This window comes from Pyrus communis, chromosome 15, assembly GCF_041283825.1.
Source record: "Pyrus communis isolate YQ-2024b chromosome 15, ASM4128382v1, whole genome shotgun sequence".
Lineage (NCBI taxonomy): Eukaryota > Viridiplantae > Streptophyta > Magnoliopsida > Rosales > Rosaceae > Pyrus > Pyrus communis.
The window spans coordinates 40043652-40063361 of NC_142579.1; the positions used below are offsets into that span (position 1 = coordinate 40043652).

Here is a 19710-nt window from a genome sequence, read left to right on the forward strand (position 1 = left end):
ATTAGCACTACTCGATCTAGCCATATTAGACTTGTTATCGAGTAACCCATAAATTTTCAGAGTTTTCTTTGGTCGTAGCAACACCCAATTCTCCTCTGAGTTCCATCGCTATCAACCACGTCATAGTTTCACGCCCAGATCAAGATCGAACCTGGCTTTGAGGCCATATTAGTGTTTGATTTCTAGATTGAATTTCTTCAACGAAAATAATGAATGCAGAAATGTACAGAGAGAAGAAGATTAGAAAACCATGAAAGTTTCAAGGTTCATTGGATTCCATTCTCATCGAGCAAGGAATTCGGAGAGTGTATATTTTCTGTTAGAGAAGTGAACAACACACTCACTTTCTCACATCATTACAAATCAATCACAACCATCCATTCTTAAGCCATCATATAAGATGCTTACACATGTCATGAGTTATGACTCATTACAATCTAATCTAGATGCCATATGGAATATGATCCAAAGGCTCACATTACATCTTACAACTTGCATATAATAAAACCAATATAGCAAATACATTTATACACCAACACTCCCTTCTAAATGTTTTGCTGATTTCACTCCGAGTGCAGCTCATAAATATTCAAACGATCCTTAGGAAGAGCCTTGGTAAAAATGTCTGCCAATTGTTCCTCTGTTCAGTAGTTCAACTCAATGGTGCCATCCTGAATAGCATCCCTTATGAAGTGATATCTCCCATTGATATGCCTTGTTTTCTGATGGAACACTGGGTTCTTGGACATGGCTATGGCAAAAATGTTGTCACATAACAAAAGTATAACCTCCACTTGTTCCTCTCCAAAATCAGATAACACAAACCTCAACCACATTGCTTGTGCTGAGCTTCTGCGGCGCTTACAAATTTCGTACTCACTCCACCGTCCAACACACAGAAGACAAAACTTCTATTTTCCATCGCCTTCACAAAATTCGTCACGTTAAAATTTCCCGGAAAATCTTCACACGATTCCCGAGAAAATCCCCAAAACCAACCACACGGCTCTCTCGAGCAAGGCATCCAAATCTACACGACGGAGTTCATCGACTGAGTGCCCGAGCGACGTTCCTCCGGCCAAGAGACGCCCTGTCCATGCTGGTACTGCAACTTTGCCGAATTTCTCGTACTGTGAGCATTTCTGATTCGATTAATCAGTTTCATTGATTCGATTGTGATTCAAAAGTATCTATAGGTATGTGCTTCACCATGGTTTTTTTCTTTCTCAACCGGATGCTGTTCTTGTAGAAACCTTTGTGGTACCTCACCGAATGCTATATATTCAGTAAATTTGTAGCTAAACTCTGTCCAAAGAATCATATCGTCATGTAGATTTGATGCTAGGTCATGGTACTTTTAGACGCACAAAGACATTTCATGACCAAAGTGCATAGAAAAGTTATGGCCTACTCAAAAGCTCGAGCAGTTCAACAGTTAGTAAAGTTGAATTTCAACTTTGGTTTTGGGTTTGCAGGCGATAGATATTTAAAGCCATGCATCATTCCAGAACCAGAAGTGATGTCTATTCCCCGAACAAAAGACGACGAATGCCTAATATTAGCGAGTGATGGTTTATGGGACGTTATGTCAAATGAAGAAGTGTGTGACCTTGCTCGGAGACGAATACTCCTCTGGCACAAGAAGAATGGTGCTGATGGACTTCCGCTGGAAAGAGGCCAAGGAATTGATCCCGCTACCCAGGCAGCTGCGGAGTTTCTTTCGAACCGTGCGCTTCTCAAAGGAAGTAAGGACAACATAACTGTGATTGTGGTGGATCTGAAAGCTCAAAGGAAGTTTAAAAGCAAAACGTGATCAGTTCCTTCATCTCCCATTTGATCCGTAGCTGTATGATATAAAAACTTCCGTATGATCTGATATATCGTGTTGCCCGTATGTTTTTCACCCGGGCTTCATTGCTCAATCCGAACCGCACGCAGTCTGTATGTACCATGGAACATTTGCTATACACTGCCGAGCGCTGTGGCTCTGTAAATCTTGCCAGCTTTGTACTAGGAAAATGGTGGCAGTGTAATGCTTTTGACATTGTATTCATTATGCCTCCGAGTTCCAAAAAAATTGCTCAGCGAGGTATTTGCTTAATATATTTTTTCAATCTTAGTGCTTATGGAATTACTAAATCTGGAATTTGCTTGCCACTTGTAATGATTTTGCTTGAACAAAAATAGATTTTCACGAGTTAAATCTCAAAAGTTCACTTGTGGAAAACTTTGAATTTACTCGCCCGTAAAGCTCAAGTTTTCTCCCGACAAAAGTTGTATGTCCTTCACCTTTTTTATTTTGATTTTTTTTTTTTTTTTGAAGAGTTAAATCTCAAACATTCACTTGTGAGGAAAAAAAAAAGTGTAGATGAGCAAAGTTATGTTTTTTTTTCCATTCATTTCCCAATTTGATTTTTTCAAAGAGAAGGTAGTGCGAAAATCACTTTTTAAATAAAAATAGAAGCAGAAAGGAACATAATAACTTGATGTGATCGTAACATATATTAAAGAAAACTTGGTACTTTTATTATTTGTCTCTTTATTCTTTGTCTAGGCAAATTCAAGTAACATAAACTTTGGAAATCCAGTCTTCTTTCAAAACAGAAGCCAAACATGGAACCCTAGTATTTCCTGTATGCCAACTCCGTCACAACGTCAGCAAGGTTTTTCTCGCTCTGGATGCTCTGAACCCACTTGGCGTTAATCTGTACCCGCTCAATGCTCTGCTTCAAGGTTCTGGTTATCGCCGGGTTGGGGTGGGCTTTGAAGAACTCCTCTATTTCCTTAACCTTGTCAAACGAAGCAAACTGCAGAGGAAGGTACAAGGAAATGACAAGGCATTAGAAACATTGCTCATGTAATTTCAAATCTACGATACGCAACAAAAAATCTCGAGGATAAGAACGGAAGTTTCTAGAGTACGAAAAAACGAACCGGCGAAACAACTGCACTGACAAAGCGAGTAATTAGAAATCCAGACCCCCAGGTCTTCGAGATGTGCTCCCAGTTCTCCTGTGTTTCGGGACAATCCAAATAGCAAATGAATCATGGTAACAAAAGTGGGAAAAGAAAAATAAAATGCACGAATGTGTGCATTTTGTAGTATGCTGATTAAAAACCAGTGCTTGAGAGTTACCTTCAACCACGTCCAAGCTGTTTCCCGTCCTTTACTGCTAACAGCAAGTCCAAAGACAGCATCCTGACTGCGAACCTACGTAGACGGGTATTAAAGTCAGTATATCATCTAGCTTTAAGACACTCTAAATTATTGCTGGTTTGTAAAACTTCAACCTCCAATTAAGAGACAAAAAATCAAAATACCTCAGGAGTCAATATAAAGTTGAGAACTTCCAATGTAATATTGGGATCAGGACAAGATGCTAAAGAACCTACAGGCACATAAACATCGATTAGCACAACAATCCAACAGGCTAACATTTCAGGATTATTTTACTAATTACATATATTTACTTAGAATGCGCGTTTTCTCCTGGCTTAAATCACTCTCTCTGTAGAGTCTAAGAAGAGATTCATAGCTTGATCGGTTAGATACGCTTGCCCTTTGCATTACAGCCACATATACTGCCTGCAACAATAGTCCATGATGAACATCAATGAAGAAACGAAAAGGTTAAATATGTATGTGTAATTAATGATTTACATCAAAGCAACCTTTCTAATGTCAGGGGGAAGGAGGGGCGTGTTTCTGTCTTCTAAAAAGGCATGAAAACGCCTAGTTGCTTCATCTAATGTCAGGTCATGTCCAAACACAGCAAGCGCATTCAAAATATCTCCTCTCAACATTGCATCTAAATGGCTTTCACCGGGTTTGGGCTGCCAACCAAGCTTCCTGCAAAGAAATTCCAACATAAATAATAAAACTTGAACAAAATTAAAGAAAAAGAAAATAGCAAATCTTGCAGATACAGATAGTTTAATCTAGCTCCGCACTTCAGTTGTTTAAAAGAGAACAATCTTACTCAGCAGAATACTGGAAAAGGCCAATAAAGAATTGATTAATGTGATCCAGTAGTCCGGGTACAGCATCAGCCGCAATTCTTGCGAGCTTATAACTTACCTGTAAAAAGTGAGGACCAGAATCAGGCCAAGGTCACAAATGCAGTAACATAAGCGCAATGTATAAACACAATGCAGGGGTGATCGTTACAGTAATCAAATTTGACAGCACGATATAGTCAAGTTCCTCTCTGTAAGCGCTCAACAAGGTAAGCAATGAAGCAAAAGACTGCTTGCGAGCCATTGATAGGGCAAACGAATCATCCAAAATGCCTGTGAAAGCAAAAATATTAACGAAAGCTTTCACTATCAAAGAGATAAACAAGCACGTGTATGAAATGATGATTACCAAATCTGTCAGTTTCAGACAATTGTTTCTTTTCTATAGCGTTTTTAAGTGCAACTGCAAGTTCGTCCTCATATTTCACTCTGTAAAAACCAGTCTGATCCACATTCACTTTTATCCAACTGCATATTGCATTGTCCTTGTTGCCTCCACATCCAGCCTTTCCTACTGAGCAACCCAGAAATTCCTTTATGTCAAGAGTTTCAGACTTCGCTTGCAGTAGGAAATTCTTGCGTACATCATATGAGCCACAGGATAATGTGATCGGCACAATCCATTGCCCATCGCCTTGGGAACCGCTTGAGTAGAATTGTGTCTGCCACAGATTAATTTATTTATTAGATCATTGATTAGGTCATTGTTCATGCCATAGATAATCAAACAACTTTGAAAGAAGCAAACATAAGAAAACCTGATCAAACTCCAATTTCTGATCTTTGACTTTGACAGAAATAACGGGGTAACCTTTTTGCTGTGTCCATGAATTCATTAGCTTGTTTACAGGTTCACCAGATCCCTCCTCAAGGGCAGCCCACAAATCTTCTGTCTTTGCATTTGAGTAAGCATGTTTTTTTATATATGAAGCAAGTGACCGCTGGATGCATTAAAAAGTAGCAGGAAATTAACTCTGTAATCTTTTTATATCATAGAAAATAAGATAGTTGATCCTTCAACCCTCAAGCACACTCGCTGACAAATCAAAGGACCTACCTGGAAAACTTCAGCACCTAGATAGCTTTGTAGCATCCGAATAACAGAAGCACCTTTTCTATAACTTATCGCATCAAATATTTCATCAACCTCAGCAGCATGATTGATCTCCACCTGGCCAAAAGGAAAAACATTAAAGCATAATATACCAGAAATACATATTTATATATACTAATACCCTCCAATGAGTAACGCCTTGAAAACTATTGTGGCGATATTACTATTTAAAGCCTTCTATGCAGATGATCCAGATTTGATGCCAGGATACAGCAAACTTTAGGACAGAATTAAAATGAAACCCATGAAAGACCAAGTCCCCAAAGAAGTACCTCAATGGGGTGAGATTCTTCAAGCCCATCCAGCTTAAGACCATCAGTAAGTTCATCAAGAAACTGAGTCCATATTTTCCACTCTGGGAACAAGCTATCAGTAGCCAAATAGCTCACCTAATGACATTAAAATACTTATAAGTACAATGGCATGGAAAATAACAAGTATAACAATGACAAGAACTACGATGTGATACCCATGTTGCAAATCCCTCATTCAGCCATAAATGTGTCCACCATTCCATTGTTACAAGATTGCCAAACCACTGGTGTGCCAATTCATGTGCCACGACAGTCGCGACCTTTTACCAAAACCAAATAAAGTGATTAAACATATCATTGGGTGCAAAAATTATACATCCCTACCATATCAAACCAAGATAACTCGGAAAGCTAAGGTGACATTCAGGATGCGCATGTTACCCTTTGCTTGTTGACAGCTGCAGAATGTTGTTCATCAAAAAGCAAAGCTGTTTCTCGGTATGTAACTAAACCATAGTTCTCCATGGCACCAGCAGAGAAATCAGGTATTGCGACCATATCCAATTTGGGCAAAGGGTATGGCACAGCAAAGTAGCTGCAGAACTTGTTGTCAATGATTATATATTGAATAATGCACCATAAGTGCGGAAGGGGGAAATCTAGAGAAACTGCCAATTTTTGTTGATAACATGCATCAAGTGTATATGCCAATTTGAATATGAATGATCAGTAACTTTTGAACATACTCTTTGTACAATTCAAGTGTCTTGACAGCAACGTGCAAAGCAAATTTCCCTTGGTCTGCCTTACCAACTTGACAATATACCCGCACCTTGACCCCTGCAACGACATTAAAATGTGACATCATTAAGAAAAGGGTTGTACAGTTGTACTGACATACACATGTAAACTAGGGATATTGTATAGGAGTTTACCATCAGAAGTATGATCTTCAACATAATCAAACAATCCGACAACAACGGCCACCAAATATGTAGACATAATTGGTGTTTCCACATATGAAACTGTCTTCAGATGTCCGTTAACTTTTTCTTCTTCAGTCGGCATGTTGGAAAGGGCTACTAGTTCCGACGGAACACCATCAAGTGTAATCTTGAATGTAGCCTGCCAACCAAATAGCCAGTAAGCCATAAACTCTAGATTTGAAAATTTTTAACCAGAACGGGAAGATTGATTTCTCATCTATACTACCATCATAAACAACAGATCTCTTTTTTCCTAGTTTCAAAAATACATTCAGAACTACGCATATCCAGAATGATGTGAACAAAATCACTTGATAATGATGAAAATCAACATCTTAAGTCAACTGTGTGCGAGAGAGAGAGAGAGAGAGAGAGAGAGAGAGAGAGTAACCTTGCAAGCAGGTTCATCCCAACATGGAAAGCACCGCCTGGCATCAACCGGTTCAAACTGTGTAACTGCCATATTTTTCTTCTCACCGTTCTGCTCATATGTACTTCACAAAACAAATCAAATTTTAGACATATCTATACCATTGATATCTTATAATATCGAAAAAACAAACGACGATGGACTGCCTAAAAATTTTGGCATTCCAAAATTACCTTCTATAGAACCCCTTCATCTTGTCATTCAAAATTCCCTCAAACTCAATAGCCAAAACTCCATACCCAATCCGAAGCATCTCTCCAAACTCCAAAACCAAAATCCCATCCTCTTCGAACGTCTCAGCTTTCGAAGGCTTGAACACCTGCTCAAACGTTCATTTACTCATTCAGTAAATATCTGACCAGCCAAACAAGGCAGTAAAGTTGACAATTTTACAATCATTCTATGAATTGCAATCTGTTCACTTGCTCACAATTCACAAATCAGAAACAGAGCAGTAATTAAACCAAAATTAAAAATAATTAACGATTGATTAAGTTGCTTTAGATTTCCTAAACGAGTATTAATGAACAGATCAACCTAAAAACAATGAAATTTCATCAGCCAAACTCCTCAACTCTACTTTTTTGTAGTTCTACAATTTTTGAAAAGAAAATGCGCATCGATCAGAGATTACCTTGGACGAGCCTCCGTGAGTGAAAGAGACGGAACCGGCGTTGACGGTGAGCTCGGCGGCATTGAGGACGACGAATTTCGTATCGGCGACGATATCGAGGTCGATGGCGACGGAGCCGCCGAATTTGCAGGCGGCGAGGTCAGGCTTCAGCTTCACGTCGTAACGTTTCGGTACGGCGAATTTCGGAAGCCGGGGCTGGCCTTTGAACTGCTCCATAGCAAGCGACGACGAGTGTGATACTTGCGTGGGGTGAGGTTGTTTCCGAGTTCAGATTTCGAATGCGTGCGAGTGGGATTCATCAGTTCTCACGACTTTATAACGTGTAACGTACGGGTCTTTTCTGACAAATTTTACACGTGGACTTTTTTATTTTATTTTCTTGTGCATCGCCACCATCCACATTTCGAACAACGAGAAATCATATATTTAAATTATATATGGCAAAGATAATGCTAGCTAGGGACCAAAATTTTAAATTACAAAACGTGGATATTAATGACTAAAGTATTACTTAAATGCTTAATTAACGAGTTTATTTTCTATTAGTAACACATTATATAATTTGTAAATATGATATGAATAGATGGTCTCTTTAACATTTTATTTGAGAGAAATTTATCATGTATTTAAGTAAGTACTCCACGTGTCATAAAACATATAGGAGGACACTCAAAATATATCATTTCCATCACTTGTATTGTAACATGTGAAGCATTTGTTGAAAACCCAATATATTGAAAAATCTCTCCACATCTTGGTTGAGACTTCGTTTTTAATTTTTTTTAATTTTTTTACAATATGATCCACAATTAATTTTTTTAATTTTTTTACAATATGATCCACAATTAATTTTTTTAATTTTTTTACAATATGATCCACAATTAATTTAGGACGGATTACATTTTACACTTCTCAAATTTGAGACAATTTTTAAGGTGAGATATGATATTTTTAATTTTTTTTTTTACATAGCACTTCTAAAGTTTTGAAATGTATTAATTCACACTTTTTGCCTCTTTTAATACCTATCATACATTAAATTGATGAGTTTTTTTTTTTTTTGTTGGCTTTGTCATGGAAATACAGCTTACACGTTAGTTTATATAAGAATTTCAAGCCCACCACATCAAAAATTACATAAACAATTAACAATAAACTCGACCAAAATATAAATTGATACAATTTTAATACTGATGGAAAAAAAAAATTATGGCTCATTTTGAAATCACCTCCAACCTCGATATTGGTGGTGAATTGTTGTTAGCCCATTAAATTAAGTATGTTGAGGGGCATCTTGTTAATTCCTTTGTCTAAGGTATCAAACTGATAACATTGCTCTATATTTGGGAAACAAAAGGAACTCTAAGGAAATAGTGGGGGAATAATTACGTCCGGATTTAATTTCTGATATTCTTTTTTAGGATAGTCTTAATACTTAATTTGGTGCGGTACGCTCCTTTTCTTTTAGATCGGGTTGAAATTTCCGACAAATTTTTTATCGAAACTCTTTGTTAGCACTCTATCCCCTTTCTTTGGACGTGTTCTACCTAATTAATGAATACCGTACTTATTTTAGAGTAATGTTATTTATACCATGTTTTTATATCACATTTCTATACCATCTTAGGTGACATCTGATGTGGACAGCCACATCATTTGAAAAATTTGCAAAAGCCAAGGAAATGAAGGAGAAAGACTCCTCGTATACCACAATCATCATTTAATTAACTAGTTTTTTTTCTTAATTATTAGTTTATTAAATAATGAACTAAATTAAAAAAAATATGATTAATTCAAATGATGTGGTTGTCCACATCAAATACCACCTAAGTGGTATGAAAGTGTGGTACAAAAACATAGTATGAATAACATTACTAAAATAAAAAAGAAAAATTTGTTACTGACTTTAAAATTTTAATTGTGCACAAAACTTTTCATTATGTGGGGTACACAATTAAATTTGAAATTGGATAGTGTTATCCACATATCCATTTTATGACTGCAGCTCTGTTGTCCTCAAAATTTGTGTCTTTTGTGTGTCTCTTCTCTAATTCCTTAACACGTGTCTTTCAATTTTTCAACACTGTTAATTTCTATTATTTTGCATTAAAAAAGTAGAGTTGTCGAAAATCCTTTGGCCACCCAGCACAACACATATCATGCAATTAAAGAAGAGACATAGGGGGAGACACGAAATTTGGGGACAACAAACATGGACTTTGGTTAGTTTTCTGTTAGGGTTTTGTGTGATCAACCAGCAAACTGTTTGATAATTTGAAGGGTTTACACTTTTACAATCCCTCAGCAGTCACATTATAGAACAACAAATACGATCTTGATTTCCTTTTGACATTGCTGAACCGGTGACTGCTGTTACAATGTTAAGATGAAGGAAGCATTATTGAACAACGAAGATGCACTCGATTTTCCATCGGCATTGCCTCGTGTTAGAGCAGAGTTTTGATTGCTTCATTTCTTCTTGAATAGGAAATGAACAACCATCCATTCTTCTCCGTTGTTGTACCCGAAGAGTTCCGCAACGGAAATGAAGAATGTTCGCCAATATACCGTCCATTTCACGGCTGAATCCTTGCCGTAAGTTGACTCCATGATCGGTTTTATGGAAGCCATGTTCCGATCCATTCTTTTGAGCCACTCTTCACTGCAACGCAAAAGGGTTTTCATTTTTCGGTCATAGAGTCCTGTTTTTGGTTACAAAAGAGGTTAGAGATTTCGAACATAAGCACCTTGTTTGGGCGTAGTGCTTCCCGTTGACGAGCCAATGATTCACAAAGGAAACATCATCCTGCACAAAAATCATCACCAAGAACAATCCTTCCTTAATACAATAACGTTATGAAGCGTTCGTAGTAAGATCATCGACGAGGGAATGATTGAATTCACAGTTTTTAAGTTAAGGGATCACCTGGAAATAAAGTAGCAGATTTGCTGAGGGCATTGTACCCCCGCTGAAGAAGTACCTAGTAATCCAGTCATCTTCACTTTTATCCTACATCAGATTCAGGCATGAGAGTTATACATGTAACGCGGACGAGGTGCTATTAAGCAGAAAAAATATTCGTAAGGTTCACCTCAAAGTGGTAAGCAAATGCTTTATGGCAGAAATGATGAACAAACAGAAGGCCGTCGTCTTTCATCCACCCGGATATCTTCTTCAGAAGATCCTTATAGTTCTTCATATGCTGTCAACGCCAAAACCAATTCTTCAACCAAATACATGCCTACAAACATCATAATCTACTGCATCACACAGCACGGAAAAAGCTTTTACCTCAAACATTTCAATCGAAAATATTCGGTCAAAGGAAGCCTCCATTTCAAACGTGCTGATATCTCCGACGATGATCTCCACATTCTGCAGCTGAAGATTCCTACAAACAGGAAACAAAATAAACTAGCAGCACATAGTCTAGCAACTCAATCTGGTAAACAATTAATCATTTACGCGCACCGGCATTGTTCTTCTATAAAAGCTTTTTGTGTCGTTGAGTTGCAGATCCCGGTAACCTTGCAGTTGTTATATTTCTGCGCAATGTACAAAGACAAAGATCCCCAGCCACACCCAACGTCAAGAACAGTGTGACCATCTTTTATCTGTGACCTTTCACAGTAGAGCTCCAACGTTGCTTTCTCAGCATCCTCCAATGTGCTTGACTCATCATTGAAGTAGCAACAACTGCACTAACCCTTATCAATATCAGACAATCTCCCAAAATTAATGGAACTAAAATAGAAAGAAAAATGATAAGATGCGAGGATAGAACTGGTTACAAACTTTTAATCTAAGATATAATAATGCACACTAAACAAACAATAGACTATATGTGAAGCTCGGTTTGTGGTTTTTTTATTTTTTTTATTTTTATTGTGTGCTTACATCGGAAGGAATCGAACCCTGACCTATTCAAATCCTGACCTGTTGAACCCTGGCTCCAACCGTTGTATAATATGCATTGCCATTTAAGTGGTTTAGATCCAAATATTGTTTGTTTAAAAGAAAAAGAAAAATAAAAGTGGCTTGGATCGATCCGTTCAATTGTGTTGGATTCTTCAACGCACATCCCACTCTTAAATCCATCAATGTATGTTATACAATATTATGTAATGTACTTTTTTTATATATTTGTAACCAGTTTTATTTGTGCATATTTCCGACCATAAAAAACCCCTAAAATACCTATATTTTAGATTTTTCCCAAGCACCATCTTGAAAAAAGATGTGGGAACTTCATAGTGTTGAGCTTTTGGATCATCAGTCCTTATGGCTATGGGCATCTCCTTCAAAGCTGCATAAATTTTACCAAACTTTTACTTAATGACGTCATAATTTCCAAAATAACATCCAAAACAGCTAACAATTGGTACAAATTTGAGACTACAGAGCGGAGGAAGTGTTACGTTACATTGCACGAATTGAAGGAGGTCGGACAGCTGGAGCTCGGAGGAAGGCCTGTAACCGGACCGGAGACGGCTCGCCAAGAGCAGCCGTGTCAGCCGCCTCACGACGGCGTCCGGCAGCAGATTCCGCTCCAGCGAAGCCAGCGCGAACCGTACGGTAGCATCGTACGGTGCTTGCATTACTCTGTTCATTTCTCCACCGTCTAGCTCTGCTACTCGCTCGCTCACTGCATGTGATCTTGTCTCTGCTGCTACTGGATAAGACTAGGCGGGGGTTCTGACACGGTCGTCACCATTGTTGACTGTGGGCCTGAGCCATTGTTCCATGGGCCTGATGTAAGGAGTAGAAGTCCAACGTTTGAGCCCATTTGTGTTCACCATCACGGGCCCGAGTCCCGACCCATCGTTAGAGTCTTAAAAGCACAATGACGATTATAACCTCGTAAAGCTGGAACGACTCCAACCTACTCACTCCACCGTCCAACCCACAGAAGACAAAACTTTTATTTTCCATCGCCTTTACAAAATTCGTCACGTTAAATTTACCCGGAAAATCCCCAAAACCAACCACACGACTCTCTCGAGCAAGGCATCCAAATCTACACGACGGAGTTCATCGACTGAGTGCCCGAGCGACGTTCCTCCGGCCAAGAGACGCCCTGTCCATGCTGGTACTGCAACTTTGCTGAATTTCTCGTACTATGAGCATTTCTGATTCGATTAATCAGTTTCATTGATTCGATTGTGATTCAAAAGTATCTGTAGGATTTTAGAGAAGGGTTGAATTATTTACAAGTTTCCATGGTGGGTTTGGTTGGATATGGAGTAATTAGATTAACTTGTATGCAAAGATAGGATATGATGTCGCAGAAAACTGAGAGTAAGAAAGATTACAGTGGTGGGAACTCTAACAGTGGCCAATTGTTGCGTGACATTGAAGAAATAAGCAAAGCCCTTTACTTGCATAAATCCCCACCAAATGTTTTGCTTTCCCCTTCTGATGGAAGATCCAAATCTGCCGGGAAAACCCGTTTTTCGGATTCAAACCCGAGATTGGTTAGGGGAGATTTGTTGCACAAGGACAAGAAATCATCTTCGGTGTGGAATTGGAAGAGGCCCTTGAAGGCTCTCAGTCATATGGGGAATCGGAAATTTAGTTGTTGTTTTTACCTTCATGTGCATTCGGTTGAGGGGTTGCCTGTGAGTTTTAATAATCTTAGTGTATGTGTGCATTGGAAGAGGAAGGGTGAGGCGCTGCAGACTCGGTCTTCGAAGGTTGTGGAGGGCGTAGCTGAGTTTGATGAAACCTTGATGCATAGGTGTTCTGTGTATGGAAGTAGAAATGGCGCTAACCATTCAGTTAAGTATGAGGATAAGCTTTCGTTGATTTACGTTTCTTTGAGTGGGGCGCTAGGGCTTGACATTGGGAACCACTGGGTTGATCTTACGAGGCTGTTACCACTTACTTTTGAGGAGCTGGAGGGGGGGAAATGTTATGGTAAATGGACAACAAGCTTTAACCTTTCAGGCAAGGCTAGAGGGGCTAATCTAAATGTTAGTTTAGGATTTTCGGTGATGCAGCATAAGTTAGTTAGTGTGAGGGATAATCCAAATGTTCCTGAGCTTACGAACACGAGGCCAAGAGGGTCAAGTTCGTTGGATGGTGGAGCTACGATGCTTCAGCGAGTTGGGAGTGTGCCAAGTAATGTAACCCCCAGGCCTGCCTTCTCATCTCAGTCTCTTGATTTGAAGATTTGTCGCGAAGCATTGCTGAATGGAGGGTTGGAGCTCTCCAAGTCAATTAATTTCTTATGTCAGACACTTGATGAGACCAGGTTGAGTAGTGTAACAGAGTCAGATTGTGAACATGTGCCACCAATTGAACCTAAGACTGATATAGACTTTTCGTTTGCTAAAGGAATTGAAGAGTGTGAAGATGATGATACTGAATTTACCATTGTAGAAGTGGGGACAGAAATGTCTGAGAAGGAAGAGTTGCAATCTGATGAAGTTCCTGGTCATGCTAATGATGAGTCAGCAGTTGAAATCATTTATTTGGATGAGATCATTAACGATTATGATATGGACCTCGAGGAGAAGACTATGGTTATTCCAAAGGAAGTCCATGATAGTTATGTGGACCAGGTTGTGGTGGATGACAGCAAACATGAACAAGATAGCGTATGCATCAAGGGATCGGCCATGGATGAGGTGGAGTCTGCAACTCATATTCAATTGATTTCAGAATCAGTAGATTTGGATCATCCATTTTCTTCAGGAGAGTTTCTTGAGGAAAGAAACCACAAGGAGCTTAAGTCGACTTACAAAGCAAGTAAGACAGGTGAAAAATCATTTAGCTTGGATGATGTTACTGAATCCGTGTCAAGTGATTTCCTAAGCATCCTTGGAATGGATTGTAGCATGAGTTCTGATAGTGATGCCGAGTCTCCTAGAGAACGTCTTTTAAGAGAGTTTGAAAAAGAGTCTCTGGGTTCAGGAAACTTATTTTTTGATTTTGATTGGACGGAAGAGCAGCCCGAAATTGGATCCTGTGTTTCACCAGGTTCTGATTCTGGAGATTGTTATGAGAATTCTGATTTGTTGTTGATTATTGAAGCCGCTGAAGAAGAGCACAAGAAAGAAAGTGAGCTATTATGGAGAAGGAAGGCCAAAATTCTTGAAGGCTTGGAGACTGAAGCTTTGATGCGAGAATGGGGATTAAATGAAAAGGACTTTCGGAATTCTCCTCGTACCTTCTCTGGTGGATTTGGTAGTCCAATTGAGCTCCCCCTTGAAGAGCCACTCTTACCTCCACTCGGAGAAGGCTTTGGTTCTTATGTTCGGTTGAAGGGTGGAGGCATTTTGCAGTCTATGAATCCTTCACTTTTCAGAAATGCTAAAAATGGTGGGAACTTGGTCATTCAAATTTCTAATCCCGTTGTTATACCAGCAGTAATGGGTTATGATGTTATCGAGATAATGCAGCATCTGGCATTGGTTGGAGATATGCTGCATGAGTGGGTGAATAAACTAACACCTTTGGAAGATATTACGGGGAAGACAATACAACAAGTAGCTTGGGAGGCAGCAGCCCCAGCGCCAAACATAGTGGGGTCTGAAAGGTTGTGAGCACAACAAGTACATTTATTTCTGAACTATTGTGATTTGAAACATTTCTCTATTTGTTGGCTTACTTCTCGTTTTTGTTTCAGGTTTGAGCAGATTTTATATGGCGGGAGGCAGGATGAAGGATGTCCTTCTAGTTGGAGTTGTAATAACCTGAGTTCCGCCGAATTGGGAGGTAGGGAGATGGGGTCAGACTATGTATCTCTAGAATATCTTGCTCCTTTGGCTATGAGAAAAATTGAAGCTTTCTCACTGGAAGGGTTAAGAATCCAGTCCCGCATGTCAAGTGGAGAGGCACCTTCAAGTATATATGCTGAGTCTGGAGGTTTGCAACTGTGCGGTTTTGGAGATTGTGTTGATGATGCTAAGGGATTATTGGCTCTCTCTTTATCACTGGACGAATGGTTGAGGCTAGATGCTACAATCATTAATAATGAAGGTCACAGCAGAGATCGAATGACGAAAATCCTTGCTGCCCATCATGCCAAGTACACAGATTTGATCGATGGAAATTTGACACAAGATACGAACTGCAGTGATTTATCTGGCCGGAAGTGTGGACTTTTGGGGGACAACCTCACAATTGCTCTCATGGTGCAGCTTAGAGATCCCTTTCGAAACTATGAACCAGTGGGCGTTCCAATGCTTGCTCTAATTCAAGTGGAGAGAGCTTTAGCCAATTTAAAGCCAGAAGTGTCAAGTGTGCTGTTAAACGATAGCAAAGAGAACGAACTCGATGAGCCAGTGTTTGAGGAGTATGGCGACAAGATTAAAGGGGAGACCAATGAAGGAGATGAAGGATGGAACCCTCAGTTTAAAATCATCAACGTCCACCTGTCAGGAGTGGATACCGCACCAGGCAAGAGGCTGCTCTGGGGCACCACAACGCAACTGCAGTCTGGCTCCCGATGGTTGCTTGGCACTGGCATGGGTAAGACGACTAGTTTTCCACTTTCAAACTCGAAAGCCCTTGTAAGATCATCCACACTGGTTTCAGCAAAGAAGCATAGAGATTTTTTGTGGAGCATTTCCTCTCATTTCCAAGGAACGGAATATACCTGGAAAGATTCGATTGCTCCACACGTTCGAAACCCGAATGTTATATTTCCGAATGAAAGCATCAAACCACACGTAAACATGTAATATGTATATGTGCTTTCCTAGTACAGATTCTTTTGTTTGTAGAGTGAGAATAGAGATGTTAAGCGGGCCATTTTGCGTACAGGTTTTTATGTGATTGATAGATTCTCTTGTATTATACTTCAAATCTGAAACTTCTTGCTTTCGTTTCTTTGTTCATTGAATAAATGCTGCTGTTGATATTTTGATGAGTTTTTCTTTATACAAGCGATATTTTACTTTTAACTAATCTTAATTGAGAGCGGAATCCCAACTTAGGATTACGCCCCCGTGTGCCGTTGACTGTTGGTTTGGTTTGGAGAAACTTAAATGCTACGGAATGGAGCCTGTTTTGAGTGATTACAGGAAACATTTAATTGACATCTGCTTTCTTGATGTCCATGACACAACTCAGGACAGGATGTCTGCTATTTATTAAAAGAAAGACTATGGATATGATGTCTTTCACATTAAAAGAAAGACTATTGATATGATATCTTGATGTCTATGACACAATTCAGGACAAGATGTCTGCTCTTTATTAAAAGAAAAACTATTGATATGATGTCTTTCACATTAAAAGCTAACGCGTCAATACCAAAATGTGTTACATGTTACAGATACAAAATCCGTCAATTGAGAAAGGATGGATATTTTGCACAAGAAATTTATAGCCATAACTTTAGTACATATTGGCTCCATGAAACATATGGCAGTCTTTGTTCACTCCACTAGGTGAACAAACATTTGGGAAAAAAAAAAAAAAAAAAAAAAAAAACTTTTTGTGCCTAAAGTGTTATTGAATTACAAGTCCCATTACTTAAGGCGTTGTCAACCAAATAGACTGCATCTAACATCCTGAGAAGTCTCATCCCTTCAAAACTCTAAAAATGCCAAAAAATTAGAGGCCTGGATGGTTATGGACACCCTCATAAGTTGTAATTACAAACCTTGGATCCTCTCTGTCTCTTTCAACTCTCTTTTTCACAAGGCACCCTTCAACTGAACACTTGTAGTAATTCCTGCAATCAAATATACCATTATCAGATCAAATACGTCTAAACATCGCTAAAAGTTATATCTAAATCGCATATGTAGGTTAGACAAGTTAACCAGAGCAGTGTACTCGCCGTCTTACATGTGAGTTTGAATCCCTTCCAATAGATTAGGGTAGTTAAGATTATTGTTTGTAACTTCGTAAAAGGAAAGGAACACATTTGTACATGATTCGGTTAATTATACTTTTACTCTATTTGTTTTCTTCTACCTTGGATGAGGGCTGTTTTTCACCACCTTTTTACCATACTTCCTCCACTTGAACCCGTCATCCAATATTTCAACCTCTGATTTTGTTTTGAATGCAACTCTCTCTCTAGTTTCCTGCCTCTCCCGGCTGCTTCCACTCTCTCCTCCTAACACACACACACATAAAATAAATAAATAGTTAAAAAAAAAAAAAAAAAACAAGAAATACAATTGGAGCTAGAATGCATTAGAACAAATATATGTATGTGAGTGTGTGGATAATTGTTTATATGCTTACTGCTAGTAGACCCTCCAGGTTGGCTGCTCCCTGCACCAGACTCATCAGCTTCATTTGCTTGAAAACCCGAATTCTGGACAGATAACTCCGAAGCCACGGAACTCGGATCTCCATCGAGCCACTCGCCGATCATCAAGAATTCCGAAAACTCAAAATTCGAGTTGTCGGAAAAGTCATTAGTCTCAGGTGACTCTGCTGACCTGAAGTTGCCACCAGACATTTAGTTACCAAAAAGTATGACCAAACTGAACGTTGAGCATGACCTAAATATATGATCTCTCTCCCTGGTTCGAAAAGGAGGAGCAGGAGGTTTCATTGTGACCTTCCTTTGCAATGAAAGGAAGCTTCAAAGCTGATGCTAAGTAGGAGTGCCACATAGACAATGACAGATATTTATTAATTTGAAACCGAAAATTCGATGATGATTTGAAGTATTTTATTTGAACCGTATTTTTAATCATAATTTTTTTTTATTATTGTATATTTGACTAACGTTATAACTGTTTAAAAACACAAGACTATAGAACACTTCCGAAATATACTAAAAATAAAAAATACTTGAAATAAAATCCAGAAGAAAGATGCAGTGAGGACTGTATAGTGTGTGGAACATGCCAAAGGAGGACTTGGGGGAAGACTTCGTAACTTGAAGGGTCCCGTGTTTAGACCAATCCCAATCCTTCACACTTGAGAAAAATAAATAATAAATAAGAATAATCAATGAATAATATTAATACAAGTCAATTGTGATGGTGACTTGATGCATTCAGTGCACCACATACGAGATTATGAGACTAAGTCATCGAGCTAAGGTCATTAAGTACCATCCTTATGTTGGAGGGAGAGTTATTTTGTTTAGACGCTCGAATAAGGTACCTTACATAAGAAACTTATAGATAGAGAATATAGGTACTTTATGTGTGTGGTTGAATAATTACGTGGTCGAACAAATGCTTATGTATAAAGTAATTTTACTGCTACAAAGCATTTTTGATTATCTGAAAACTCAAAAGTACAAGGGTTATTTAATATTTCATGTTACATGTCCCACAACTATATAACCAATTAACACAACATATCATGCACATGAAAATGAGCTCAATGTTTGGCATGTTATGTTCCACTTGTTTCATTTAATTTCGCAGTCGTACTAAAATGTGAAAAGCGTTAACCCTGTCCTTACGTTGGCGTTGCACATACTGTTGCTTCTGTGATTTGAAGTGCACATGGGCTCCGTACAACCTAAAAAGAATGAAGCAAGAACTTGACCAGATGAAAAAGCTTGACCAAATGTACTGCTGTAATTGGTCCTGCCTTACCGATCGTTTCTCGGGACCGGAGGATATAATCTGTAGTGGATGCGGTTGAAATAAGAGGGTACTTTTTTGTCTAGATCCAGACGACCACATATTTTGGTCGTCCAAATTTAAAAATTTACCCCCTTACAAGGTATAAGTAAATTTCCTAAATCTTTCTTCTGTACATTAATGTATGGCGCACGTCGCACCTTATACAATATTTTAAGAGAGAAGTGTGAACTCGTCACATCTGACAATAATGTCAACAAGAATTATGGACCATTTAGTCTCAGTTCATCAAAATTTTGTTCAAAGTTGATGTTAGACAGACATAAAAAATTAGGCAGCCATTTAACGAAAGAATTAACCTAGGAAGTATGTGAGTAACTTCCAGAGGCAATGTCAAAGGGTCCACTGAATAACTGTCATATTATCATGATATCAATATCAAGTTGGGTAGCCAAGCAATAACTTTGAAAGATAAATTCTTTATCTTGTTTTATACAAATTAACCAAAACTTTTGATACCAATTTCTTTCTGAACAAAGTAAATGTTGAGATTTAGCGCAACCAATCACGAAATGAAAAATTAAAAACACGCAATCTTTCTTAGGAAAAAAAAGAAGATAATGATTGTAAAATGACTTTTTCAGAACGCTAATAGTAATTATCTAGCCAATCACTCAAGTCCAACAAACACAACCCTTTTTTTCGAGGAATCATCCTGCAACATCATAGACTGCGGACAGAAAGGTATACACTTCAGAGTT

The 19710-nt window shown here is 38.6% G+C and overlaps 4 protein-coding genes and 1 long non-coding RNA gene across 5 annotated transcripts; 2 read left to right on the forward strand and 3 right to left on the reverse strand.

Moving 5' to 3' along the window:
• Positions 1-824: 824 nt before the first annotated feature.
• On the forward strand, positions 825-2119 carry LOC148691004 (uncharacterized). Its single transcript, XR_015956549.1, has 2 exons — positions 825-1132; positions 1476-2119. It is a non-coding gene; the product is annotated as an uncharacterized LOC148691004 (long non-coding RNA).
• Positions 2120-2504: 385 nt separating this feature from the next.
• On the reverse strand, positions 2505-7744 carry LOC137729399 (aminopeptidase M1). Its single transcript, XM_068468346.2, has 19 exons — positions 7436-7744; positions 6975-7120; positions 6763-6865; positions 6321-6510; positions 6132-6225; positions 5827-5980; positions 5601-5705; positions 5404-5520; positions 5075-5188; positions 4776-4958; positions 4367-4679; positions 4169-4290; positions 3981-4078; positions 3673-3850; positions 3472-3586; positions 3322-3389; positions 3137-3211; positions 2935-3012; positions 2505-2807 (listed from the first exon to the last, which is right to left on the reverse strand). Exons 1-19 carry the CDS (start codon positions 7649-7651, stop codon positions 2622-2624), a joined length of 2655 nt encoding a protein of 884 aa, XP_068324447.2. The 5' UTR covers positions 7652-7744; the 3' UTR covers positions 2505-2621.
• A 1887-nt stretch (positions 7745-9631) lies between these two features.
• Positions 9632-12113, reverse strand: LOC137712745 (S-adenosyl-L-methionine-dependent methyltransferases superfamily protein). Its single transcript, XM_068451898.2, has 8 exons — positions 11860-12113; positions 11634-11742; positions 10908-11132; positions 10728-10827; positions 10528-10638; positions 10362-10445; positions 10183-10241; positions 9632-10097 (listed from the first exon to the last, which is right to left on the reverse strand). The coding sequence occupies exons 1-8, from the start codon at positions 12044-12046 to the stop codon at positions 9905-9907; spliced, it is 1068 nt and encodes a 355-aa protein (XP_068307999.2). The 5' UTR covers positions 12047-12113; the 3' UTR covers positions 9632-9904.
• A 228-nt stretch (positions 12114-12341) lies between these two features.
• Positions 12342-16302, forward strand: LOC137717955 (protein PLASTID MOVEMENT IMPAIRED 1-RELATED 2-like). The gene is made up of 2 exons (XM_068457472.2): positions 12342-14976; positions 15067-16302. Exons 1-2 carry the CDS (start codon positions 12713-12715, stop codon positions 16121-16123), a joined length of 3321 nt encoding a protein of 1106 aa, XP_068313573.2. The 5' UTR covers positions 12342-12712; the 3' UTR covers positions 16124-16302.
• A 288-nt stretch (positions 16303-16590) lies between these two features.
• On the reverse strand, positions 16591-17974 carry WRKY50 (WRKY DNA-binding protein 50). Its single transcript, XM_068457493.2, has 3 exons — positions 17643-17974; positions 17367-17511; positions 16591-17121 (listed from the first exon to the last, which is right to left on the reverse strand). The coding sequence occupies exons 1-3, from the start codon at positions 17860-17862 to the stop codon at positions 17001-17003; spliced, it is 486 nt and encodes a 161-aa protein (XP_068313594.2). The 5' UTR covers positions 17863-17974; the 3' UTR covers positions 16591-17000.
• Positions 17975-19710: the final 1736 nt, after the last annotated feature.